General features: G+C 38.8%; 1 protein-coding gene across 1 annotated transcript; it reads left to right on the forward strand.

The window, feature by feature from the left end:
- Positions 1 to 142: 142 nt before the first annotated feature.
- cracr2aa (calcium release activated channel regulator 2Aa) lies at positions 143 to 27,176 on the forward strand. Its single transcript, XM_066685685.1, has 18 exons — positions 143 to 377; positions 5,936 to 6,187; positions 9,613 to 9,724; positions 10,167 to 10,359; positions 11,166 to 11,312; positions 13,514 to 13,604; positions 14,117 to 14,212; positions 16,208 to 16,395; positions 17,510 to 17,581; positions 17,676 to 17,721; positions 17,806 to 17,897; positions 18,177 to 18,543; positions 19,893 to 20,025; positions 22,486 to 22,567; positions 22,813 to 22,927; positions 23,377 to 23,478; positions 23,846 to 23,922; positions 25,254 to 27,176. Exons 2-18 carry the CDS (start codon positions 5,981 to 5,983, stop codon positions 25,336 to 25,338), a joined length of 2,205 nt encoding a protein of 734 aa, XP_066541782.1. The 5' UTR covers positions 143 to 377; positions 5,936 to 5,980; the 3' UTR covers positions 25,339 to 27,176.
- Positions 27,177 to 27,844: the final 668 nt, after the last annotated feature.

Here is a 27,844-nt window from a genome sequence, read left to right on the forward strand (position 1 = left end):
AACCCGTGCTCCCCACAGAAACCTATTTTCCCGCACGTTGTTACTTGGTTGCCCTGGCAATGGAGTGTGAGCCCCGCCCCACGAAACAGGGCTGCGGAGAGAAAAGTCAGCGGAGCTTTTACAGACTGTAGTTTGAACTGAGTGCAGCAGGTAGGAGTTAATAATGATAGTAATACGGAGAAAGATGTTTTACGTGTTTATTTTAAACTTGAGCAAGACTGTATTGGGCTAGTTATTAGTCCTCAGTGTCAGGAGCTGTGTTTTTGTCAGCTGTTGGTTTTGAAGTTGACTGGACAGGTGTTAAGGGAGCAGAGACTTCACTGTTATTCCACGTGGAAGAAGGAGAGCTGATTTGTGGAGTGAGAGAGAACCAAAAGGTAGGCTGACTGTTTTATCCACGTTAATGTTGATGAATTGTAAGTAGACAAGGCTAGTTTGAGTTCCAAAATACGTCCACACTACACCCATCATAGTCTACTATACGCAAAGTGTTATTAATGGGGCTGTAATAGTTTGGCACACTTTGTAGTGTGTTAGTACGCGGTTTTGGACGCTCCCCCACCAGGAAGTGCAGAGCTGTCCGTTCAGTCGGGCGCGGGTCTGTGAGGTGATGGAATCCAAAGCTGTGATAAAGAAAAAGAGAAAATGTACAGCATTATTCTCCCCCGTGTGTTTACAGGCTGTTGGATTACTCTCGTTTTCTCTCATAAAAATGTTTACAGTAGTGTCATATTTTGGGGACGTTTTAAAATAACTCCTGACGTGAAATACATGGCTTTGTACACTGTATAAACCATGGCCTAGGAAATTACAACACTGTATTTCACTCAGACACTACCTGTCACAACTACTTTCTCTTGCCAAAAACACCAAGCTAAATGTAGAATAAATCTTTTATATATTAAACGTGTTGTTGGTATTAAAAACCATAAAGAGACCAGCTACAATCTAGGAAAACAACATATGAACACTAGCTACATTTGTCTCACACCTACTCCTGCTAAACACATCTGTAACTTGTAAAAAATAATAATATTTTACACACATTATACACTTTATCAGCTCCACTTACCATAGAGGTGCACTCTGTAGTTCCACAAGAATAGACTATTATCCATATGTTGCTCTGCATATTTTGTTAGAAGCATTTCACACTGAACTTAAAAAGTCAGTACACCAACAGGATCACTTGGTGTCATGGGTCATTCTCAACGCTGCAGTGACACTGACATGGTGGTGGTGTTAGTGTGTGTTGTGCTAGTATGAGTGGTTCAGACACAGCAGTGCTGCTGGAGTAATTAAACCCATTAGTGTCACTGCTGGACTGAGAATAGTCCACAGACAACAACTCCCTGCGGGCAAAGTCGGGCTAGAAAATAAACAATGCAAACTGTTCTGCTCTAGATGAGCTGTAGTCTCTGTCTTTTTTTATCTAAAAAATGGGCCAATAAGTAGGCCGGTCTAATTTAAAATCTCCTGCAGCACTGCTGTGTCTGATCCACTCATACCAGTGCAACACACCACAACTGAGTCAGTCACTGAGAACGATTCACCAAAACATCATACCTGCTCTGTGTTGGTCTTACAATTACATTAGTCCTCATTTCACCCTGCTCTTTAGTGGTGTGTTTGGTAAAAATAAAAAGTGTGTTTTTGATCAGTGATATGAAAAATAAATGAATAAATGACAATGTTCCTAACTTATTAAGCCTGTAGGCTAAATTTATCACCCTATGTATTAGCCTACTTCTTTCCTTTTCCTAGGTTACATATTCTTCCTGGCAGTAGAGATTACAGCTTACCAGTAACTTATGAGACAATTTTTGTACTTTTTTTTCATGTGAAGTATTTTAGAATACCCCTTCTTAGGCCAGACTCTCTTATCAATATGGGAATGGAGGCAAACACTTCGATGTAACAAACAAATTCCTCTTCATGTCAAGTTGTTTTGCAGTTCAGGTCCTTCTTGGATATGTTGGATATGGTCAGGAAGTCGATGTTTTCTTTGGCTGCTGTTGAACTGGACAGACTTGAAGTAGCTCACCTTTCAGTGGCACAATGCTGATATGGAAGGGCAGGTTCTGTTTGTGTAGTGCCAGCCTCTGCTGGATTATGTCATATAGTTTCCAGCCATGTTTGCACAAAGCAGCAAACTCAAGTGCTTTGTTGGTCCTTGGCCTAGTTAAAGTTTTGTCATGAATGAAAAGTCTAAAACGCTTTTCAAGTTTTAATCACCAGCATTAGGCCAGTGAGCTATAAAGAAACCAAATAAAAGCCACTAATACCTGGCTAATGTGAGCTGCCCTTGAAGTCCTTTCAAATGGTTGGTTTTTCCTTCAACAAATAGAATCCGTGTCTTATTCTGAGTATTATGTTATTGTGCTCTCATTATATATGTATGTATGTATGTCAAATCATAGATTCAAGGTAGGTTTATTATGTTTTATTCGATGTAGGTTTGTTATTTTTGGAGTCAGCCACTTGTTTTAGAGTAAAGAAGTGTGTAAGAAAGTAATAATACAGCATATGATAGTTTACATTACCAAGGAAAGGGTTTAGCTGCTGTTACATTTAGAAATGTTTTAGCCACTGTCTCATTCACTGTCTCATTCTTTTCCAAGGCCAAAGACAGATGAATACTTCAATGGGTGACTTTTAAAAAGTATTTGAAGCAATTTATTCTTCTCATTGCTCATAACTTTCAAGTGTGGAAATACTGCCTGATAAAACCAAAGTTATAATACACACTGTTCCTTTTTGGTCACATACCACAAACTACATAGTCAGGCATAGTCAAAGAAATCTTGATATGAGCTCACTGGACCTCTATGCAGTAGATGTTCCCTGCACTTATAGGGAACATCTACGATTGTGGGGAAACGCAGTTTTCTCTGGTTGTTTACATTCAGAAGCTTTGCATCACAGTGTTTGAAGGAATAAATCGACAGTTGTTTGTAAGTGGCTGAAGTTTGATGTGTCTAAGTTTTTATTCACTGTTTGAATTACCACAGAAAACCAACTAGAGTTGTTTAGTTTTTTGTAGCATTTTCGGTAATGCAATTTGGAGACATTTCCACCTTAAGTGATCTGAAACAGCAAAAAATGAGTCAATCTTACCCACAGGAATAGAGCAATATCCTCGTTTTTGTTCATGCTTTTTAACATTTGGAGTTCTCTCCGTTGTCTAAAACAATTCTGATGCCTCTGCCAGAGAGAGAGAGATTAGAATACCTGACACCGTTTATTATGTTTACGCATTTACAGACACTGGGGATTTGTAAACACATTAGACTGTTTTTGTATGCAAAAAGACTGGGGAGTTGGCAAATGGTGAGGAAATATTTTCAGAATTTTATAAAAAGCGTTTTTTGATTCCAATCGTCGCCTTTAAGGCTGTGTTATGCTGAAAGCCAGTCAGTAAGATAAAGTTTTCATGCAAAGCAGGAATGATACTTACACTGTGTGCCATGAGGCAAGCCCAGTGTGTAAATAACTGGCTGCCTGACCAAAGAATTTCCTTATACGTAAGCTGGTTGGTTTTAGGCCTCACTGTGCACTATATTTTGAATGTTAGGTCAGGTGTGTATGTCTATTGTACGAGGTTTTGGTTCATTGGACCACAAGAGGCAGCATGAAAAAATTGTTGCAGTCAGTCAAATGACCAAATTGCAAATCCTCATACTTTAATAGGAAGGGGCCCATTTTTCCTACCAGTATTTTCATGTGAAGTGTAAGGGCAAGTACATGTGAATTGGTGCAAAAACAGACTAAAGCAGAAAGACCCACACAAAACAAAGTGCTATGTATTGGCCCAGCAGTCATTTTTAACATCTATAGCCTGTACTTACTCTAAATGGTTCAATTTTGTTATAGTGCCTCCTGACAATTGACGAACAGGGTGAAAGTGAAATACAAAGTGTGCAGAACAACATATGAACTGCAATCTGTAATAATAGAGCTACAATGTACTCCTGAAGCTATAATATACCTGAGCCATACAGGGTTCTCCATTATTTCTAGTCTAAAGCTTTCTTCCCCATCTTCAGACATGCCTGTACTAGCATTACGGTCAGCACTATAACAGCATGTGGCAGCATCAGAATCTCGCTATCAGCATATTTTCAGAAAGCCACCACAGTTCAGGACTCCTGCAAATAACCATTTTAAAAAATGGGTCATTTTGCTTCTTATCGGATCTTCACCAATTTTTTATTTTATCTGTCCTGAACCCTTAAACTCTGAAGAAAGGTCAGTTGCTTTTGGTTCTTCTTCCTTGTTCAGACATATCATCCGTCTGGCGCATCACGGCCCCTGGAGATATTCACCAGTCTTCTGCAGATTGTATTGTGCTCACAAACTGAATGTAAATGCTCCCCCAGCCAGAGGATTGGGTCATATGAGTTCCCACACAGTCAAGCATTGATGGACATGGGGTCTCTCCAGGAGCATGTGTCATGTTTGTCGATAGGCTACGTGTACTTTTCCTGACACTATGACATTTCCTGTTAGTATTGTGCTATTGTCAGGTACTGATAAGATCAGAGAACGAGGCTGTGGGGTTTTTTTAAACTGTGGTTGTATACAAGTTGTACAACCACGAAATATGTTAGTCATGTTTGATCTATGAGAAAAGCAGCGTTTATATTTGTATTATTAGTGTCCCAGTGTGACTTGTTTGTGAGATAGTGGCATGTATGCAGGATTACACATTCCTAACTAGCATTTTTTTTTTGTTTTAACGGAGAATGAAACTGTGGTCAATGAAAGAATTATCTTCAGGCTAAATCTCTTAAGGATATAATTGATGATGTTATTTATGAGGTTTGTTCTGTTACATTATTTTGTTCGGAGGCAGCCCGGTAGCACAGCAGGTAATGTTGGTGTAACACAGCTCCAGGGTCCTGGGCTTGTGGGTTCATATCCCTCCTCAGGTCACAGTTTGTTGGGAGTTTGGTGTGTTCTCCCTGTGTCTTTGTGGGTTCCCTCAAGGTGCTCCAAGGTTGATGGGCCTGCGCTCAGTCCAGGATCTATTCCTGCCTTGCACCTAATGATTCAGGGTAGACTCCGTACCCAACGCAACCCTGAACAGAACAAAGCAGTTACAGAAAATGAACAAATAAATGAATGAATGAACTGCTCTGAGTCGTACTACATGGCCTGTTAAAACATCTTTAGATACCTGTATAGCCATGCCTAGTTTATGTTTTAATCCCCATATCTATGAAGATCTTGGAGAGTGAGAGAGCAAGAGAGACAAGAAAATCTCACAAAGAAACAAGGCAAATGTAGATCTGATGTGAAGCTGTAAATGAGCAGGTCATGAAATAGAAGAAAAGTAAAGTCCCTGTTGGTTTTTAATCTTCAGTTTCTTTTGCTTCCTGTTGTAGCTGTTAGGCTTCCTTTTAATCCTCTGTTTACTCTAAGGCCATTGCAAAAACAGACCTCTTAGGGTTGTAATCGGCCCTCTTCATTATAAAGCTATCAGCAGTCAATGCAGCCAATTATGCCAATTAGGCTCTGAGTTGGTTAATTGCTCTAAAGCATTTTTGCCCTCCATATTCCACATACTTATTTCTGAAGTCCATTCAGCCCTAACAAGTTATCCCACCCAGTAATTGTAGCTGACTAAGTGCTGACATGTATTGTAAGTGACTTTTTGTGTTATACATCTCTTTTTGCGACTTCTCTCAGATTACCCACCTATACAGCAGAATGTGAGCAGATATTCTCTCTCTCTCTCTCTCTCTCTCTCTCTCTCTCTCTCTCTCTCTCTCTCTCTATAGCCATGGTACTCTACCTCTGCACATCTCTGCAGCTTCACTGACTAATTAAAGAGGCGGTTGCTAAGAGATGGCGGGCTGCAGCTATCTCTGAAAAGCTGTGTAATGTGATTGAAACTCAAAGCTGTGTGTGTTCTTTCAACTCTCCTTTCCAGAGCTACCCATGTAAGGAAACGGATCACACACACAAGGACGCTACTATGGCTGCATTCAGTGGCACCTGTGACTCTAAGGTGAGCCAAGCTGCTCGCTCTAGAGGAGAGGAGATGCAAGCCAAGTCCAGTGTGAGTGGACGCTCTCAGAATCAGAGTGTCAGTGATTGTAGCACTGTGCTGGAGAAAACCCAGGAGTTCTTCCAGATCTGTGACATTGAAGACAAAGGCTTTATCACTCGCCGGGACATGCAGGTAAGACCTGAAACATGTGGAACAAAGGATTGATATTTTGCTGAGTGAAGAAATGATGCTGCTTAGTTTAAGTGTTTTTTAAAAGTATGTTTTTCTTAGATGCTTAAAGCTATTTACAAAACTTATTATGATTATTTTAATTATTTTTACATTTTTGTCACTAATGATGTATGTCATTAAAAGCTTGAGTTCAGTTTTACTTTATTTACTTCCCAGTGTCTAAAGACTTGTGAGATTTAAGCTACTGACAACAAACATCAGAGACCACTTTTATTTATTTCATTTCCAGTTGAAGTAATAAAACAGACTTGCTTTATATATTTCCAAAATTCCTAAATTGTTCTAGAGTTTGTTTGTAGTTATCACTCAGGTGGAGCTTGATTTCTTTCTTTTCTGTAAAAAACAAAAGCTTTAAAGACTTTTTTTGATGGTGGTTTGATGGTTAACCAGGTCGTGGCTATGGTTTATTTAGCTATTTATTTTTAATACTCCAATTTCCTGCAACCTTTGATGTTCCTTTTACTTATACAAATATCTTGTATCTGAACTCCTTAAACATATGTTCTTTAAAAATATAAATAGAACTTAATGGCTGTTTGGGAGGAAATTGGATAACTAAACAATGGTCTCTAATTTTTAGTTCTGTATAAAAGTTTGAAGAATCAGCATTAATTCTTCTGAGATTTGACACTGAATGAGTTCATTTAGTTTTCTAAGCCACAGTAATTACTAAAACAGGTGTTCAATCAAAAACAGGGATGATCATATGCCAGGTGCTATCTAAATAACAGACTGTCTGATGCTGTAAGCAGTATGAATGACCCAGAAGCACATCAGACTCCAAAGAAAAAGATAGTCAGTGGGCACTATTCATTTAAAAGTGTTGGGGTGGTAGTCTAAATAGTCAAAATGATAATTCAGGAGAGTCCAAGAGACATTCTGGAAGCCATGAGTGGAGGGCGATGTGCGAGATGAGTCTTTGTGATGCTGCTGCCTCTGTTGTATTATTGTGTAGATTCGGTGGCCTCTTAGATTTCCACCTATTGTGACCATGCTCTTTGATGGGTCCACTCATGGGCCCACGCTCTGAAGAGGGTCTTTGAAAGGCATTACACCTTTGATCCAATATTTATGGAGATGCATTGATAGCCATCAGCTCCACATCTTTATTCAAGTTGAGATACTAATCATTTATACTAATTTCTACAAAATATCCATCCAAATACTGCATGCATTTTCATGTTCTGTTTTTCTGTTCAAATCATTGTGTGAATGTTTGTGTGGAAACTATTCCAAAATAATCACCACGTGCCCGTCAAAAATATTAGCTTTTCTCATGTTCCAGGAGTGTGTCAATGTGGATTTATCAGTTCATTGCATTTACTTTTGCAATGTTCCTAAATGTTTGTTAACATAGAGAGTTCTAGAAAGTAACTTACATTTTTTAAGAGGCTTTATAATGAAAATACATTTAAAGGTCCTTTAAAAATAACATTAATCCATCCATTCAAACAAGAGATGGTAGTTATTTTGATTAATTCTATTTTGACAAATTTCCAGCCATATTTACCTGTAGGTTAATCACACTTGCCAAGCTTAAAATCACATTTCAAAATGTTCTTAGGTGCTACTGAGTACACATTACAGTTCTGATCACTCAGCCATCACTCTGACAGTGTGCTAGGGTTAGCTCAGATAAAAGTATTAACTCTTTAAATGTTGAGCAGCTGGCAATTGCAGTTAGGGCTAAACAGTTTGGTTTTTTTTTACCTGAAATGTGCAGTTGAGGTGATGATAATATCAAAGCTATCATTTTCAGCAAAAGTACACAACATGACCATTCTTCCATGCTAATATCCTTAGATCTTAGATAGTGTGCTTATTCTGCTAAGTCTGTGTCTGAAGTGTGTGTCTCTGTTACGATTGGAAATGAAGATTTGTAGTTGTTTCTACCGGAACTTCACACTAGTTCCTCTTCTGATCAGATTACTTATAGATTATTAATTAAGTCACCATGCCACCACATAAGACTGTTGTGTTCAGGTTTACTGATCTAATCTTAGTAGTGATAGTAGGAATACTCAAAGTAGTGTTGATGCTTAATAGATTAATACTGAATCCATGTAAAGTTCATGTAATCAGTATAGGAGGGTGGACAGCTAGTTTGAGGCAGGTAGCTGGAGGGTGAGCAGCTGATCGGAAGCAGATAGCATTAACTGGTGGGTAAACAGCTGGTTTGAAGCTGGTAGCAAGAGAACCTGATGTGAATCATCTGGTAAGCATTTAAGAACACTTTTGTGTGAAAATTAAATAAAATAAATATAAACTGATATGATTTGTCAAATAGTTGGTTGTATCTTGGCAAAGAGTCAAACAGTTAATTGTTTAAATATATAATGAACTGAATATATATATAATGAAAGGCTTTTTTTTTTGGAACCTTTGTTTTAAGGAATGTAGGGCAAAAAGACACAAATCCACAGTTTGAGCTCATTACAGGTTTTGAAATGTGATTAACATGCATTTAACCTGTTTCTGTAGATCCTTAAAGTGAAAACGCAACCTGTTAAAAACACCAAAGTTCAGTGTTATTAAGGACGGCAAGTCAGTTTGAAAAGGGCTGACATTTTGTGCTTACTTTTTCACGCCACCCTCATCACACCATGGCTGAAGTGTTAACAGCCAGCATTTTACAGCCACGCAGTATAATTCCCTGCCGATGTAAGAGTTAGGCCTAAGCCTGATAAAGGCTATTTAGTTAGGAGATTCTCAGTTCTTCCCCATGTGACATTTGTAAGATTGTTCAGTACAGTTTTACTTTTATGGGCCAGTTGTTCAGGAACCTGTCTGTGTCAACATTTGCTTAATCCTCACATAGGGTGTGTTATTTGCTTTGTAGGAATAAAGTATTTAACCCTAACCCTAGCAATGTGTACCTATGTGGTTGATCACTGAGATGTAAGCATCCAGTAATGATGGTAGTCCTGCTGTGTCTCATGTATGAAGCCTCTCAGAAAGATGTTATACCCTCAGTGATATAGGGTTAATTATATATCAGGATTCAAAAGTTAACTGGAAAAGCTTAGAGATCTTTTATTAGCAAGTACAGGAAAGGCAAGTACTGAAAACATATGGCCAAACATATTTGAACATTTACTCTGAAATCTACGGTGTTATTAGGTAGTGCCCTCAGTAACAGCCTCTACACTTCTTCACACAACTTTACACTTAAAACTTGAGACATTTCTGTGAGGATTTGATAGCTTTTAGTCACCAAAAATGTTAGTGAGGTCAGTGGCTAATGTTGGGTGGTTAGCTATGGATCACAAATGCTTATGTTTAGGTAATTTACATCTCTGAGTTAAAAATCCTGTGTCGTATATTATGTTTTCAAGGATTTTAATTGCTTCTTTTTTGTGTATCAGAGGCTACTGGGAGAGTTGCCCCTGAGTGAGGATGATCTGGAGAATGTGTTTGACTCTTTGGATGCTGATGGCAATGGATACCTTACACTGGATGAGTTCTCATCTGGCTTCAGTAGGTTTTTATTATATAATGCAGTCATAATATTAATATTCTCCCCACATTCTGTTGTCTGATATAATTGGCTTAGCACTTGACAATATGCATAAAACATGGAATACAAAATATATTGCATTATTTAGACCTAAATGATGTGGTGTGTTTATATGAAAAAAAAAATCACAGAAACTTTTTGGAAATGTGATTTTTTTTTTTTTTTTAAGATGATGTGGTTGGTTTTTATCAATTTTGACAAACTGGATTTTCATTGTCTTTTCTGCATCCCTTAAAAGTCATCTCAGAGGTCTTGTTTGAAATACATGCCATTGTCTAATAATATTTTGAGAGCGTGTAGAATAAAATATGTAGAAAAAGTAAACTTACTAGCAAATATATAGAATAATTGCAAATATATTTCTAGATAGAGGTAAAGGTGCATTGTGTAATTGGTTTGTAGGTGAGTTCATGTTTGGCCCTACAACATCAGCCGTATCTCCAGGGCCAGGAAATACGTCTGTCCCATTACAGAGTCATCGTGACTCCCTTTACCAGAGTGAGTGGGAAGATAGACTCAGTGAGGGGGAGGATGAGGAGGAGAAACATTTCTGCATGCTGATGGAGAACCTGGGGGCCAACAACATCTTTGAGAAGTGAGTATAATTTCACTGTAAACACACAGTACATGAAATGCATTTATTTGCACTTGGCAGTATATAGAGGATCATTTAAAACAAAATGTGTCGTGAGTGAGTGAGTGAGTGAGTGAGTGAGTGAGTGAGTGAGTGAGTGAGTGAGTGAGTGAGTGAGTGAGTGAGTGAGTGAGTGAGTGAGTGAGTGAGTGAGTGAGTGAGTGAGTGAGTGAGTGAGTGAGGAGGAAACTGAGTAAGAGATTGTGTGTTTAAGGAAGCGAGTGCAGATGAGTGAATTAATGAGAGTGAGGAATGAATAAAGTATGGGAATCAACTAGTGAGTGAGCAAGCAAATTAGAGAGGAGGGAGTGGATAGGTGAATGAGTGGATGGACAGAGTGACAGTGATTGTTCGGTCTTGCGCAAAATGTCAACCTGCTGATCTCAGGAAATCCTCACTGGTTGGATGAATGCTGGCTGAAATGTCCCATAAACAATCAATCAAAATATGAGACGGCACTCTCCAAAAGGAAGTCCTGTCAGATAAAGGACCTTTAAATATCACAGAGTAGAAAAGAAGGGAGCTTTTATTGCATGACTGCTTTTTTCTTTAGCATTCTATAGGAAAGAAGTCCTAGTGGAAGTCATCAGTTTCAAAAGTATATTATATTGGCTGATGGTGAGGTCCCGGTGGAAACTGACAATTTAGATTACATGGTTCTACGACTTTTTGGGTTCTGGCTCATTTCCAGTTGAACAGGGTCCAGTTCACCCAGTTTTATAACTCTTACAAAAAGTTCAGTTATTTACTGGTCTCTGTGATCTTAGCCCAGGAGAGGTGCGCAGTTTGTGGACTCAGCTTCGCAGGGATGAGCCTCGCCTCTTGTCCAACTTTGAAGAGTTTCTGGCCAGGGTCACTTTCCAGATCAAAGAAGCCAATCAGGAAAAGATAGAGATGGAGACTGCTCTGAAAAGGTCAGTTAATCCAGTTTGATCCCTCAGTAATGTGGTTTTATTGTATTTGTTGGTTTGTTTGATTACTGATTATGGTGCATATATGGCTATGAACACATAACGAGCCTTATTAATTGATACCGATATGAAGGCACGCACATTTTTTTGTCTTTGCCTTAATATTTTTCAAGGTGGTGTTGACATACCAAATCTTTTCAAATCAGATTTGAATTTCTGTCGTATGTGGTCTTAAATCAGATACTTATCCGATTCGAAGGCATGTGTTAGAAGCTGTTATTTAAGGACCTACGCAGGGCTTAGGGTGTCATTTGTGATGGAGCCACATAAATGTATGAATGTGCACATTAATGCCATTTAAGGGGCAGACTGGTTCCCATTACAAACCAGTACAGGTCACTTTATGAAGGTGAACCATTAAGATGGTTCAATATGAAATTCAATATGAAGGATTTGATTAATTGGGCTTGTAATGTGCCTTTTAACTTTCAAATCTGTTCTGAAAAAAATCACATTAAGGCAAATATTCAGACTGATAATGTGAATGTAGCCTTTATGCATTTAGAACATCCTTGGCATTGCAGAGGCATATGTGTGTATATTTGTATGTATATATACTGTATAAGTGAAGGTTATACTGAATAAAAAGATTGTAATGAATACTATCGTGTCCAGATTTGCATGTCTCTGACAACTTGCTTTACAACTTCTATCTTCATGCATTATTGATAACACAGTCCATGTTGTTCTATGAATAATGTGTTTGTTATCCTCCTCCATACGCTGTGGAGAAAGCCAGCCACTGGAAAAGCCTGAAATATGTGTAATTACTTTGCAACACAATGCCCGAAATGAAGATAATAGCCACTACAAAGTAACCGTTACCTAACCCTCTTAACATTATTATTCCTGGCTTTGTTTTGAGCCTGTGTTCCTTTTGAAAAGACCAGTGAAAGCAGCATCTGCCCGGTTTGATTAAATATAATAGATTTTTTTCTTGTAATTGGAATTTGAGTGCTGTTCTTTCCTTGTATTAGCATAATCAGTGTAATGATAGCTGCTATATGCTGCTCTCAGTGTTGCTTTCTGTTCATGCCTCCAGTTTATAGTAATACAGCATTATGTCTCCTTATCAATAAACAGTATAAACTGAGGCAAAAATTTGGTTGTTATATAATGGTGTTTTTTTCACATTTTGTAAAGTATTAATGATCCTTCTCCTTACTCTCAATAACTCTTTCTTTACCACAACGGACCAGCACAGAGTCCGCATTACTGCTGATGCTGCACCAATCCCCCTGTCAATCTCCCGCTCTGTTTTTCACTCACTCTGCTGGAGGTCCCGGCTTGTTAAAGCCAACAAGACCACGTCATCCACAAAAGGCATACATGGAATCCTGAGACTACTGAAATGTACACCTTCCACCACTTGGCTATGCTGAGAAATTCTGTCCATAAAAGTTATGAACAGAATCGGTGACAACGGGCAGCCCTGTCAGAGTCCAACTCCGACTGGAAACCAGTCAGACTTACTGCCAGTGAACCAGACTCCTGCTCTGTTTATACAGGGACTGAATGGCTCATAGCAAAGAGCCCAGTACCCCATACTCACAGTGCACCTCCCACAGGATATCCCAAGTGGATGTGGAGAATGCCTTCTCCAGATCCACTAAACACATGTAGACTGTTTGAGCAAACTCCCATGAACCCTCCAGGGTCATATCAAGGGTAAAGAGCTGGTCCTATGTTCCACGACCGTGCAGAATCCACATTGTTCCTCCTGAATCTGATGTTCATCAGTCTGACTCTCTGACAGCCAGTAGTCATAACATTAAATTCAGTCAGTGCCAACAGACTTTTAGTTTTTAGGTAAAGATAAACGGTAGACATCTTTTGCCTGATGCACAGTAAGAATACACCTGTGTGGCGTATAGATCACTGGTGTTTTTGTGTTCGAAAAACAAGATAAATCCAAGTAAAGAAGCTAAGGTTCTAAGGGAGATTACTAGGAAAATAGACAGAACCCACATCAACAGACAAACAATAAAAAGGACACAAGACAAACCACCAAATCATGTTTCTGTTTGTTTGGATTTTTTGCCCCTACCCCCCTCTCATTTTAAAATTGATCAGGTTATTGGTACAAATACATTTGAAAATACTTTTAATCCTGAAATAGATCTGATATTTGGCCTCTCCTGCAGGAAAGCAGCTTCTCATGATGATGAAATCCAGCGTCTCTATGAAGAAATGGAGCAACAGATCAAGAATGAGAAAGAAAGGATCCTTCTACAGGTGAAGTGCTTCATTCAGGGTTTGAGAACTATAATTTATTCTAGAACATGTGAAGTGCTTTCACTGAACTCTTACATTTTATTTTAAATAATAAAATAAGACTTTAAAGCATATTGTACAAGCTGTACAATTAGTGTAGATACGTCCAAAACGTTTCTCCCAAAATGTTTAATTTACAGGAAAAAAGAAAAATTTCTTAACTCTCAATTAAAGTCAATCTGAAGATATTTTATTTTGAGTAATTTTGGAGCATTTGTACTGGTCCATCATCATGAAATCTTCACACAATGTGAAGGAAATGTGCTGTGCTCAAATTATGAGGTAAACTAAAAACCCAAAAATACATACGTGTTTCATACATGTTGGACAGAGGCAATATAGTCATTATATTCCTTATAAGTAGCTCGTATACAACTGCACTAAAACATACTCATTTTAAATATGCTGCTTCATGGGTTCACAGTCACTGAGAAATTGTGGGTCTATTATATAAGGTGTGATTTGTCCCACAGGATTCAGAGAGGTTCTTGACCCGCAGTCAGGAGCTGGAGTACCAGCTCTCCAGCAAAGAGAGAGAGCTTGAACTGCTATCCAACAAACAGAAAAGAGTGAGTATTTGCTTTGACTCCTCAAATCATATACTGCAGTGCATTTGTGCTAGGATCAGAAATGTGTAACTTGCATATAATGCTATGACTCACGGCTTGCGTAGCCTCTGATTTGTTCTGCCGTACACACTGATTATTCATAAATGATTGGGGAAGTGAGTCATGCTTGCACTTGAATTTCATACAGTATTTATTGTTTGCGGAGTGCTTTGCCAAGAAATGGACATAGAGATTTATTCATCTTCTGAATGCATGTTTGCTCTCAATTAACCCACTTAATTAAGTGTTGACTAAAAAGATGGATACTTCTCTGTTCTTATTAAAACACTAAATAAAAAAACAGCTGGATCTTTTCATGCTAATGAGGAAACAGAAATGTGAGTGCTTCATCCTCTAACCCTCTTCTACATCTTACTCATTAAAAAATATTTGTCTTTCATCTGTTTAATTGACCGCAGGAATTGTCATCGCAGTAGGAATGTGCTTTTGATCTTGCAATTTGTTACGACAGTCAGCTGTTCTGAGAATCACTGATATCTTGACTACTTTCTGAACATAAAACATTCATTTCATGTTTTGTTAGCAATTCTAGTATTGTAAAAGTACAGTAAGCATTAATTAATTTGCATGGCAATGTTACTGACTAAATGTTATGTAGCCCCTTGCCTTTACTTGTATGTTTATAATGACCACATATTTGCAGTGTGTTGTGTGATACATATTATCATGAGATAGAATGGGATTTTCTTTGAAAGATTTGTAACTTTTATATGATGAACCTAAATCAAATTTATTTGTATAGCGCCTTTTACAACTGACGTTGTCACAAAGCAGCTTCACAGTTTCAGAACAGAACATTTAAATCAAAGCCCACTGCGAGCAAGCCGAAGGTGACAGTGGCAAGAAAAAACTCCCTCGAGGCTGGAGGAAGAAACCTTGGGAGGAACCAAGACTCACAAAGGGGACCCATCCTCCTCTGATCAAACTATAGATTGAATTTTAAATGATCACCAATGAAGTGTCATTATGCTACATAATAATAATAATAATAATAAGGTGAGCAACTGGTCTGGTCTGATCTGGGCCACAGGAGAATCCAGCAAACAATCTTCCATCAGAGGGCCACCATTTTCTCAGAAAACAGTAAAGGGAAGCAACCTAGGAAGTACAGGAACATGAACGCCTCTTCCCCACACTATAGAGACTGCAGATAGCAGCAAATTTAGAGCGAGAGATTTTCTCAGACATGGTGTGGCCGGCAGAGATGAATAAAGAGGGAGTCTCTGGGGAAAAAATAACTCAAAGAGAAGTGGGAACTTTCGGGGGAAAAACATGCTGATTATGTATTTGTTTCTTTCCGGGTACCTCATGTTCACTTTGCTCTATCACAAACAATGAACTACTCCCTAAACGTTTCCCTTTAAAGATTTATAAAAGTAATTCTACTACACCACTGCATTGTGTACGACACAGTGTAGAGGAAGATGTTTGAGGTTCAGCCCTAGTGGTGTGGTAGTGTAACTGCAGAGCGACACAGACACCAATGCAGAAGTATAAACACTCAAAACGACGTAGGGCTCTTTCATAGCCTATGGCTTATGCTCTGTGTTGAGTCAAACCAGAAGTATATATTGGCCTTAACAGCTGCTAAGAACATGTATATTTATATGAAGAGGATAAATGGAACCAGCTAAGCCGAACTGATTTCTGCAGTTTACTCTTTGGAACCATCTTTATTCCAGAGCACTTCACACTTTGTGTCATTCCAACCTCTTCAGCTGTTCTTGAGATATGGTGTACTGAGGTCTGCTTTTCTGGGATATATTTAGCAGCAAAGTAGTGCTTGGCACTAGTTCTGATTATATCCCCTCCCTCTATCAAATGGCATTTGAAAGCAATAATGATATAACAGCTACTATGTTATCTTTCAATTTTTATCTGTATGTATATAAATAAGGTATAAAGTGATATCTATCTTTTGTGTGTGTGTCTCAGTTGGAACACCAGTGTCGTGAGCTGCACAGTGAGCAGAGGGAAACAGCAGTGGAGAATGTGAAACTGAAGCAGTTTAATGAGGAGTTGGTGCGGGAGCTGGAGCACACCACCCAGCAGTTGAATTTAGCCCAAGAGCAGCTCAACCTGCTGCAGGACCAGGCCTCTTGCCTGCAGGAGGAGAAGGAGATGTGAGACTCCACACACACCTTCTCCACACTATATGTTATATGGACAGAAGTATTGTGACAATGACACATTACACCTGCAGGAGATTTTATGACTTCCTGTTTTAAATCCATGGAGCTGGTTCCACTGTTGCAGCTATAACAGCTTCCAGAATGTTTTTCTGCAAGGTTTTGGAGTGTGTCTATGGGGAAATACACATTAATCTAGAAGAGCCACTTTAGACAATGAAGAGAGTCTGGTTCAAAGTCTCTCTTCTAACTTCTCCACAAAGGTGTTTGATGGCCTTGACTGTGTGGGCAAGTCAGGTTCTTCCAAACCAAACTCACTTTGTGATGACAAAGACAATGGCCTTCCTCATTCTTTTCCTAGTTGGCCAAAATATCTTTTGATATTTTGAAGCATTACAGTTTCCCTGTACTGGAGCTAAGAGGCCTAGGCCCACCTCTGAAAACAACCCCATCACACTTTGCAGATGGCACTATACAGTCAGACAGGTAACTTTCTCATGGAATTTACCAAACCCAGACTCCCCCCCTAAGACTGCCAGAGGCAGATGCATGATTTGTCACTCCACAGAACACATTTCCACTGCTCCACAGGCTAATGGTGGGGTGTTTTACACCACCATATCCAACACTTGGCCTTGTGTTTGGTGATATATGGCTTGCATACAGCTGCAAAACCCGTGGCATGAAGATCTCAGCTCAGTTTTTGATTTTTGGATTTTTCTCACCCCATTTTACCACTTTGTCTGGCTCTGCTCACCATGTGGACTTTATGGAAACAAAGTAAATACTCTGCTGTGATTCAGTCTGTACCAGAACATTAAAGCATTAAAATCTATGCCGAAATATACTCTTTGGTATAGAGTTCTGTTTCTGGGAATTGAACCACTGTTGCCATACCATTTGGAGGGCAGCATTATCTGCTATGCCACACCAAACACATTAAGCTTAATCTTTTTGAGCCGAATTTGAACCAGTTCCTTATGGATGGTCATTTTATCACCTGCTGATATTGTTCTTTTATAGAAAAGTGTTTCTTTTTTCCCCTTATCTTTAGCAAATATACATCCACTGAACGTATGGTTACATACTGTTTGTATTGCCTTTGTAGGGAGATGTACAGAGTTACAGAGAGTCTGCAGAGGGAGCGATCAAGTCTACTAAAGCAGTTGGACTTGCTAAGGTAAAGACTCTACAGCATACAGTAAACACTGATCTTTATTATATGTTCATCAGTAAAATGCTGAAATTCCTGTTGGTAATTGAGTCTGTTTTAGGGAAATGAACAAACATTTGCGAGATGAGCGGGACATATGCTATCAAGTGAGTTAGAAAATAACTTCTTTTAATTTTAGACATTGATCTTTTAATATTTGGAATAGTTTAATATTTCAATTTGTTCCGTAGAAACCAAATAACTCTAATATGACACAATCCTGGGCCCAGAGTTCTGGATCAAATACTATGAAATACACAGAACGGAGACAGTCGAATATTAGGTAAGCCTTATTACCTTTTCCCCAGAGCACTTAAATTTCTCTGTCTGCCTAAGTGCACTTATGAAGATGCCATTCAATCTTAACCTTTTTTTTTTTTTTTGCAAAACACCTTTAAAAAAACTTCTTCAATCAGATTTAAAATCTATTCCCCATACTTATATTATTCTGCTTAATAATTTGCTAATAACCAATGGTCACATTATTACACATTTACAGTTTTATGCAGAAAATAATGGCCTAAAATAGCCTGTATTATATCCATCTCTCCTGTCTTAAAAGTGATGACGAGGAGGAGGTACTGCCACATTCTAAGAGAAAGAACACAGTGGGTGTACAAGGCCACAGTCTGGTTCTAGGGCCAGAGGACCAAGCAGACAGTCAGCTCACACAAAGGCGCCATCTCCCAAGGGTCATTTCCATCGAAGAGGACCATCTTCCCCACCTCCTGCAAGAGGAGTACCAGGCCCAGCTCCGAAACTGGAGTGAGGAGGAAGAGGAGATGGAAGAGGGCATTGACCTCCAGATGACCAGCATCTACCCTTCAGCTAGCACACCAGTCGAACAGTCCCGTCCTCCAGACAACAGAGACATCCACACCCCCACGTCACCCAGAGGACAGCCAGTAGGGAAAGAGACAGTCCAAGCTGTGAGTGGCAAGTTTATATTGGAGCTGGCTCAATTTAGGAATAGTATTTCTGAATCTGAGATTCTGTACAAATTGGGATGTTTATATTGCTTTTCTCTCACTCACACACACACACACACACACATACATACATAAATTCCCTGATCAGTTGTTACCTCTGAAGTTATTTTGTTGTATCTAGCACCTGCAGAGCCTGTATGTCCTGTGAGTATAAAGCTTGGACCTCTGGATCAGGCTTGTTTTTCTTGGAAATCCCACAGCTTTTAAATGGGGTTAGGATCTGGGCCACTTAAGGCCAAGGCAACCAAATGAATTCTTTCAACTGAAACCATCCCTAAACAAGTTTTGCAGTGTAGCAAGTGGCAGTACCCTGCCGACAGAAGCCATTGCCATTAGGACAACTTTTCTGTGATCCAGGTGCTGTGCCCATTATATTGCTTTCTGTAGTGGACAGAGGTCTACGTAGGTGCCCATACACAGCTAGATGTGATGCACTGTGTGTTCTGACACTTTTCTGTCCTAGCCAGCATGAACTTTTTCAGCAGTGTGTGCTATTGGCCCTTGTCAAAGTTGCACAGATATTTACGCTTGCCCTTTTTTTTCTACTTCCCACACACATTAACTTCTAAATATATTGAATCACTTGCTACTGAATAATATACCATTCCTTGACAGACGCCACTGTTGATCATTGTATACACACATTTTTATCCTCACTTTAGAATTCCAGATTTTTTTTTTCAATCGTTCTCTATAAACCATTAAGAAGAAGTCAAGGACACTGTTTTGGACAAGAACTTTCCATGGCCAGGATTTTCTTTCCACACAGGGTCAGACAAGTATGTGCCCTATTGATCAACAGGTGTTTTGTTTCCCAGAAATGTTCCTCTGATCCTTGCTTTTACTTACTTTTCATACAAACTGACAGAATACTGCTTCTGAACACCCACCTTTTTTCAGATATTGAATGTACAGAGTTTCTGTACAAGACTTTCACATTTCTCATTGGATGCGAGGACTCTGAGGAGTTATTTTTGAGAACTATTTTTGGAGTGTAGAATGTCTCAAACCGTCTAGTCACAAAATCAAGGATTTCCATCAACAAAGGCATAGGTTTGGCATTGATGGGATCAAACAGGCCCTCTCTGTTTAGTCTGATATACAGATGAGCTGTGCCATCAGCTTCACAAAAGACGCTACAATAGTTTGAGTTCAACTTTATTCCTGTGAGAACACGGCAAACAGTCATGTCTTTATAGCTACTGTCAATATTCCACAGAAACTGAACAGAATGATGGGTAATTCTGCATATATTTTATTATTTGCCCTAATACTGCTCTTGTGTACAGGAGGAGGGGCTGAGCTCAGGACCAGACCGCCTTTTCAAGATTGTTCTGGTGGGCAATTCCAGTGTTGGGAAGACCTCTCTCCTGCGTCGCTTCTGTGATGACTGTTTTTACCCAGGAACCTCAGCTACAGTCGGTCTGTGCCCCTCTCCAGTAATTTCTGTTTGTGTGTGTGTGTCTGTCTGTGTGTGTGTGTGTGGTATAATTATAATTTTAAAAAATCCTCTTCTTTTGTCAGTTTATGGTAAGTGGGTTGGGTAGTATTATAAATTGACATTTTTCTTGTATTCAATAAAATATAACCTAAAATTAAGTAGTTTTGAAAATGGCGAGCGAGAAGATTCTTTGTCACTTCATTTATTATGAGCTCCATCAAGGAAAAAGGGCTGAAAAAGCATGTGCTTTGATTTATTCTGTTCTTGTGGATAATATTGTATACGAAGTGTGTGTGAAGTTTAGTTTAGACGATTTAACGACTTTGATATTAATTTTGATGGAAGTGATCATGAACGTAGTGTGTGTATACATAATAGTTATTGGTTTGGTGTGTTCTCCCCGTGTCTGCGTGGGTTTCCTCCGGGTGCTCCGGTTTCCTCCCACAGTGCAAAAACACGCGTTGGTAGGTGGATTGGCGACTCAAGTGTCCGTAGGTGTGAGTGAATATGTGTGTGTCTGTGTGTTGCCCTGTGAAGGACTGGCGCCCCGTCCTGGGTGTATTCCTGCCTTGTGTCCAATGATAGGCTCTGGACCCACTGCGACCCTGAACTGGATAAGTGGTTACAGATAATGAATGAATGAGTTATTGGTTATTCAGTATTATTCAATGGTAATTGTTTGCATTTTTAATTACAATTACATGTTGCAATACATTAAAAAAAAACGTTTAAACTTGTTTTTACGCCTAATGCATTTTCTTTGGAATGATGCCATAGAAGGATTATTTAATATTGTTTTAATTGCCCAGTGCTGTCTTACGTCAGGGTCCCAAGTTCTATCCCGAGTGATGCCTCAGGCATTTAAGGCCGCACATCCAAGACAGTAGAACAGTTTGATCTCCGTGTCTATGATATGGCTGTCTCTATGCCACAGCGTCACGCAGCACAATCTTAGTCTGCACAGGCATCCGTTTCCTAACAGAACAGAACTAAGGATTTGTTTATCTCCTGTTGTGCTTAGCTGTCCAGTGATGTGGTGTATTGACAAAAGTTTGAAAGGAACAGTGTCTGTCATCAGACGTGTTGGCTTTCCCTCTGCCAGCTTAGTAGCACTGTATAATTAGGGGAGTCCAAGCCAGTGAGTGAACTAGCAACCACAAAATCAGGGTGCGATTTAAGTTTTAAAAAGACCCATTTTTCTAAGATTATTTTAAGAACTTCCTGATCATGTAAAATTTCTATACCACTTGAAATGTGCATGCAAGGCAAGAGCCCTTTATTTTTAAGAGTAAATGTGCGCACGCTGTCCAGAATGCTATGGTTAGCATTAGCGTGTTTGGAGAGAATAGCTTTCAAGCATATTGGTGTTTATGGTGTTTTTGTTTGTTTTGTTTTGTTTTTATGCTGATTACATTTACACAGTGGGAAGCTGATGCAGCATTTAAGTCTCGCACTCCAGAGCAATATTTGCGTTACTTCTGCAAATGCTATACAGTAAGTAGCTGTCCCACAGGAAGGGTGTTTCCCACAAAGTTACAGTTACAACCATTAGTTCGGTTGGAGAGAAAAGAGTGCAGTACACTATGGCAATATTTTGGGGGTAAACAACAGAACAACAATGTTACTGAATCCTAAGTACTGTATAAATATGTTATATTAATTACAGATACATGTACATAGCTACAGTAAATATAAATGTGTGTGTGTATCTCATTATTCAGCATACCAGAGACTGTGATAATATGAGATAGGACATCTCATGAATCCCAAAATAGAGGCCATTGTTGTGATGTTGTGAAGAAATTGCTTGAATGATCTTCTTTGATTCTTGGTACCTCAAAAGTTTTTAGTTTACTCAATATATTTACTTAAATCTCACAATTATTCCTTGGTTGCTCAAAATATCATGATTTTAAAATAAGGTATTCCAACATTGGTTCAAATAATATTTTAATATTTTTTTTAATTTAAAAATTATAGTTTCTAATTTCTAATATTTACTTGAAAGTCAATATTTTGAGATTAGAGAATTTTGCAAGACTGCTGCCAGACAACGAGAGAGAGGATAGTTAGGTGCTTCTGTGTATTTATGCTGCTAAAAAGAAAAGTGAAAGAAAATATATGTCTTAATTTGCCCTGTTGTGGATGTTAACATAAATGCCCTGTGACAGACTGAGAGTCAGGATACTCATCACCGGTTACAGTACATCAATATCACTGTCTCACTTAAGTGCAGATCAATCCAGTCTGCCCTTTCTTCATAGAGTGCACTCTTCTTCAGGGGGCACAGGCTTAGTCCATTTATCTGTTTTGAGGGTACAGGGGGAAAAGAGATTTAGAAACTTAAAAAGAGAAAATGAAAAAATGAATCTAGTAATCTCTCTCTCTCTCTCTCTCTCTCTCTCTCTCTCTCTCTCTCTCATACTCCGTTGGCCATCTAGGGATCGACTACAGGGTAAAGACTCTTGCAGTGGACAACAGCCAGGTGGCCCTACAGATGTGGGATACAGCAGGACAAGAGAGGTGAGGGCATTCCTGTTTCTCCACACACAAATTAGAGAGAATGCTGTAGAAGTTGAAGTATCTTTGAGATAAAGTTGAACTGTCCAACATCCGCTTTGCACTGTTGATTTAAAATATTTATTTATTTAAAACAAAGTACAGTTCTTATTCAGTGTATGTTTATTAAGTTGGCTGTCGAAAATGAACCGTAACCACTACAAATGGAATAGCAGTGATTGCTGAGTGCGTTTTTTTTCTGTTGGCAGGTATCGTAGCATAACTAAGCAGTTTTTCCGCAAGGCAGATGGAGTGGTCGTCATGTATGACATCAGTAATGAACAGACATTTACAGCTGTGAGGTCATGGCTAACCAGTGTACAGGTGTTTGTGATTCTTTTTCAATGCACTTTCAATGCACTATCACCATGGATACTCTGAATTAATGTGCATTTTACATTTACAGATGCAGACATTATTTATTTATTTATTTATTTATTTATTCATATGGGATTTGGGGCTGGGGGTCTAAATGAACAAAGAAACAGAAACAACTTCTAGGTATAGGTGTAATATCCTAGCTGTCATTTATGTTTGGCTTTGTAGGCTAGCGTCAGGGTTTGGAAACGTGGAATGCTTAGTTAGACCAGAGAAAAGCAATACTTCTGTACTGTAGTAACGTTAAATTGACCTGAACACGTGTCCAAAAGTTTAGCCAGGAATGAGTGAAGCCTCAAGAATCTGATTCCTAGGAAAATAAAAAGCCACATTTCCAAATGATGTACAGGATAAACCTTCATGAGCAAGTCTTATAATTTTCTTTGTATCTTTAGGAAGGAGCAGGTGAGGACATTCCTGTCATGTTGCTGGGGAACAAGACAGACCTGGAGGGCCAAAGAGAGATCCAGTCAACTGAGGGTGAAATATTAGCTAAGGTCAGTGAGCCTAGGACCATAGCCTTATACTAATGGATCAGTCTAGTCCAAAGCACTCTTTCTTCTTAATGAAAGTAAAAACACATAAATCAGAGCTTTTAGAGCTGGGGACGTCCACTGTTCTTCAGGAAGTGAATCAAGTCTTTTTATTCCTTTGTTTAATGTTTTATCCGCCATTCTTTTCTATATTCTGTTTCATCTGTTTGTTCAGTTTGTGTGACGTTTTCAGTCCTGATCTCTCATAAAAGCCCTGCTCACTGCGTGTATTTGGACAGAGATCAGATGAGGAACATTTGAGATGTCTGTATTTTTAGTATTGATGGTTTTTCCTTTCCTTAAGTGAGCGATTTGTTCTGCTGTCTTGCAGGACTCTCGGTTGATGTTTTTTGAGTGCAGTGCGTTCTCAGGACACAATGTAACAGAATCTATGATCTGCTTGGCAAGGTATGTTCAGATAAACACATGTTATAGCACCACGCTGTTGATTATAACACTCATGCAGTTCATGAATTTGAATGTGGTTTATTGTGTGGTACTCTTCATTTAAACATTTACAGTTCTCTTGCAGCAAGTCCTACTGTTAGTAATTCATATTCCTAATAGAATCTCTCACTTCTTAGGCTTTAAAATCGACCTCTGGTTAAATATACTATATAGTTACTAAGCTTTACAAGAAATACAACTCAGGAATAGTCTTCATTTCAGACTGAAATGTTTCAGTTTTGGTGAAATGTTTTATTAAAAATGTAATTTATATCCTGGAGGAGAGGGATCCAGTTTCCCTCTGATATTATTACAGACATGCGTGGCACAAATTTGATTATTCATGGTACCTTGTTCAGCACTTCAATATTGCTGGGTAATTTATGTTCCCATGTTTGATGAGCCTAAATTTGTGCACAAACTATTCAGCTCTATCCAATCCCAAAGTACTCATTTTTTAATACTGAGTGTAGACTTGTGCCTCTTTCACACATGAACTCCAGAGAATTTCTAGAGAACCTCGGGAGTAATGGGTTCGGAGGTATCCCGGAGTGGTCATTCACGCTCTCACAGCAGGAAATGAAACACATGCGTGGGGTGGAGCCTGTGCAGTGCATGCAGGAGGAACTCCGGAACATTTCCCATTCTCACATGCGCTGACTCTGACTTCACCCAGAGTCTTTACTAGGGCACGATGATGGTACAGTCCGAGTACAGACGAATGTTGTGGGTTGTCGCATTCACAAACAGCTCTGGGTAAACATTTCTGGATAACCGTGCATGTGTGAAAGTGGCACTGAACTGCACAATCAGTCCTATCTCAGATAACTTTGATCCATATCCTCTGTCCCAATTTCTGAGTTCATGTCCCACAAATGGTTACATCAGTCCTTTTGAGATTTTACATTCAGTGTGCTGAGCAATTCTCTTTTTATTCTCATCTTTATCAAACCCAGTCTAGGATTGATATTTTTTAATAGACATCTCCCTTATTCTTAAGGTCATCTCCATTTACCATCCAGTAGTTATTTCAGGTCATTTCCAAATGGCATTTTTCAGCTCCCTGGAGATTTTACATATTACCATTGTCCAATGATGCATTGAATACTTTTATTTCAGTTTCTATCAAGTGTTTTATTGCCATTAAAATTGCTGTTCAAACTGATTAATTAAGTGTAGAATTACTTGAGAGTAAAATCTCTTAAATTTATATTCACAATAATTATTCTCCACAGCAGATTATGTAGTGATGTGATTTTTAAAATTTATTTATTTATTTATTTATTTTTAAGAATTCTAAAAGAACAAGAGGACAGAGAGAAAGAGAAAACCGTCACCCTGGCCGACAGCTCCTCAAAGAAAAAGTCTTGCTGCTAGCAGAGAGTCCAGTGTGTAAACATGCCACCGGCTATTTCCCTCCTGCTCAAAGATAGCTGTTTTACCTCTCTTTCTAGTGCTCATAGTGATCACTCTTAAAAAATAATGGTTCTACAAGGGTTCTTTATTAAAGAAATGGTTGTATATAGCACCCAGAACACTCATAGATCCTTTTGCATAATTAAATCGTTCTTGGCACCATGAAAGGGTTCTTCAGATTGATGGATAATATGCTACAGATGGTTCTCTATAGAACCTTTTAGAAAAGGGTTCTATATGGCAGTAAAATGGTTAGTCTATTGTTATGATGTCAAGCTTTTTACAACAGAGTTTTTGGTGCTATATTAAATTATTCATAACATTTTCTCCATCATTCTGAAGAACCCCTTCATGATTCAAAGAACCCTTTAATCATGCAAAAGGTCCTTTAAGTGTTCATGGTTCTATATAGAACCTTTTTTTTACTAAAGGACCCTTGAAATCCATACTTTTTTAAGTCAGTTCTCCCCATGCCTCTTCATGCTTAATAATTGTGACACTTTTAGAAAACTCTGCATGATTTTTCAAAGCTTTTAAATAATGCAGCACACACAGTGTTATATTAGTGTGGGAAACCCCAGCTTTTTGACCTACAAACTGTCCAAGTATTTCATATTTAGGTAAGAACATAGACCCATCACGATGACAGCGAGAATAAAACTGTATAGTGATACTGGATGAATACCCGTGAAGTGAAACGAATGAAGGAATGTATTTTATACTTTATTAGTTAATTTTAGGGATTATAGTTTTGCATTTAAAATTGTGCTGTTTACTGTGCAGATGTTTACAAAAATAGAAAAGATTTTCAAAAGTCAGGAACCTTACTGGAGTTTAGTTGGTGGTTAAATGGAATTGGCAAAATCTCCTAGAATATAATTATATTTTACAGTGAAAACGGACTTGAAATGAGTTTATTGTTGGAAATGTCTTTGTGGTAGAAGAAGAACAGGTGATTGGTGACTCAATTACCAAATATCCATTTCAGGATGCAGGGTGTGTTCTTGTACATGTGTGTACTGTGTTAACTGTAATGTTTTTTGACTTGTACAAGCAATTCAGTGCAATCAGTGTTGACACCAGTCTCAAATCTCAATGGAAGCTATAAAAGCTATTCATGTTATCACTGTGGAATTTGTATTTTTAAATAACTTTTCACCTCGTGTACATCAAGGAGAAAAGATACAAACTTTTTACAAAAGGTTTCTAGTGAAATGTTAAACCGATGTGTTTCTTATGAGGAACAAGAAGGGCTTATGGTTATTCATTGTATCAAATAAATTGTGAGGTCATGTAACAAATAATAGGTGAGAGCCCAGAGTATAGGGTTCTGTTCGGGTTGGGGCTGATTTTGTTGTTTTTGTGTCCACATTCTCAAATATCACCCTCTTCTCCAGAACGTGTGGCTGGTTTACTTTCTCTTTCCTGTGTCACTGTGAAGTGTATGACATTGAACATCACACTGACACACTGCCAAGCTACAGAATCCACTCCTTTTGTTAGTTCAGTAACAGAGAGTGGCCTTGAACATTGTTGTGTGTGAAGTCTGAAGTATTGTAATATAGTTTCCAGTTCTGGTTCTGCGGTACCCATATCCTGAACACTTTGATTCCAGCTCTTACACATCTAATACAGCTCTAACATGACTAGCTTAACCTCTTGCAGGGCTTAGTAATCCCTGCAGGTTGAGAATTGCTCTGTTGAGAGCGGGGAAAACACTGAAACATGCAGGTTAGGGTACTCTTGGACCATAACTGGGAAAACACTATTTTAAAAACATTTGTTGTATGAATATTGTAATAAACCTATGTTTACACAAGTTTGTTCATTTGACGTCTGTTTTCTTCTTAACTAACTGTAAACATAACAGCGTAAAGTGCATTTGCTTTTTATTGTAACATTTGAGCTTCTGACCCTTAAACAATGCCTTAAACAACTTAGTTCCACAAATCATAGATTATCTATTGTACTGTCAGTCAAATGTCTAGTTTAGAAAAGACTGATGTGAGTTTTTTATTTGTTTACATGTCAAAATAGGGAAACAATACTCTAGCAGTAGTGTATACCTGCAGTAGTTGTGCTGCCATCTAGTGTTTGTACACTGATTTTGAAGAAACAGTTTCATTGTCTGTAACTGTTTATCCAGTTCCGGGTCTGGGTGGGTCCGGAGCGTACCCGGAATCACTTGGCGCAAGGCAGGAACACACCCTGGAGGGGGCGCCAGTCATATGGACACTTTTTTGAGTCACCAATCCACCTACCAAGGGACCGTGGGAGGAAATTGGCGCACCCAGAGGAAACCTACACAGACACTGGGAGAACACACCAAACTCCTCAGTCACCCAGAGCAGGACTTGAACCCCCAACCGCAGATCCCTGGAGCTGTCTGACAGTGACACTACCTGTTGCACCACTGTGCCACCCGATTTTACAATGAAAGGTTGGCATAAAAAGAAATTATTGATCA

Source organism: Hoplias malabaricus, chromosome 11, assembly GCF_029633855.1.
Source record: "Hoplias malabaricus isolate fHopMal1 chromosome 11, fHopMal1.hap1, whole genome shotgun sequence".
NCBI classification, from domain to species: Eukaryota; Metazoa; Chordata; class Actinopteri; order Characiformes; family Erythrinidae; genus Hoplias; species Hoplias malabaricus.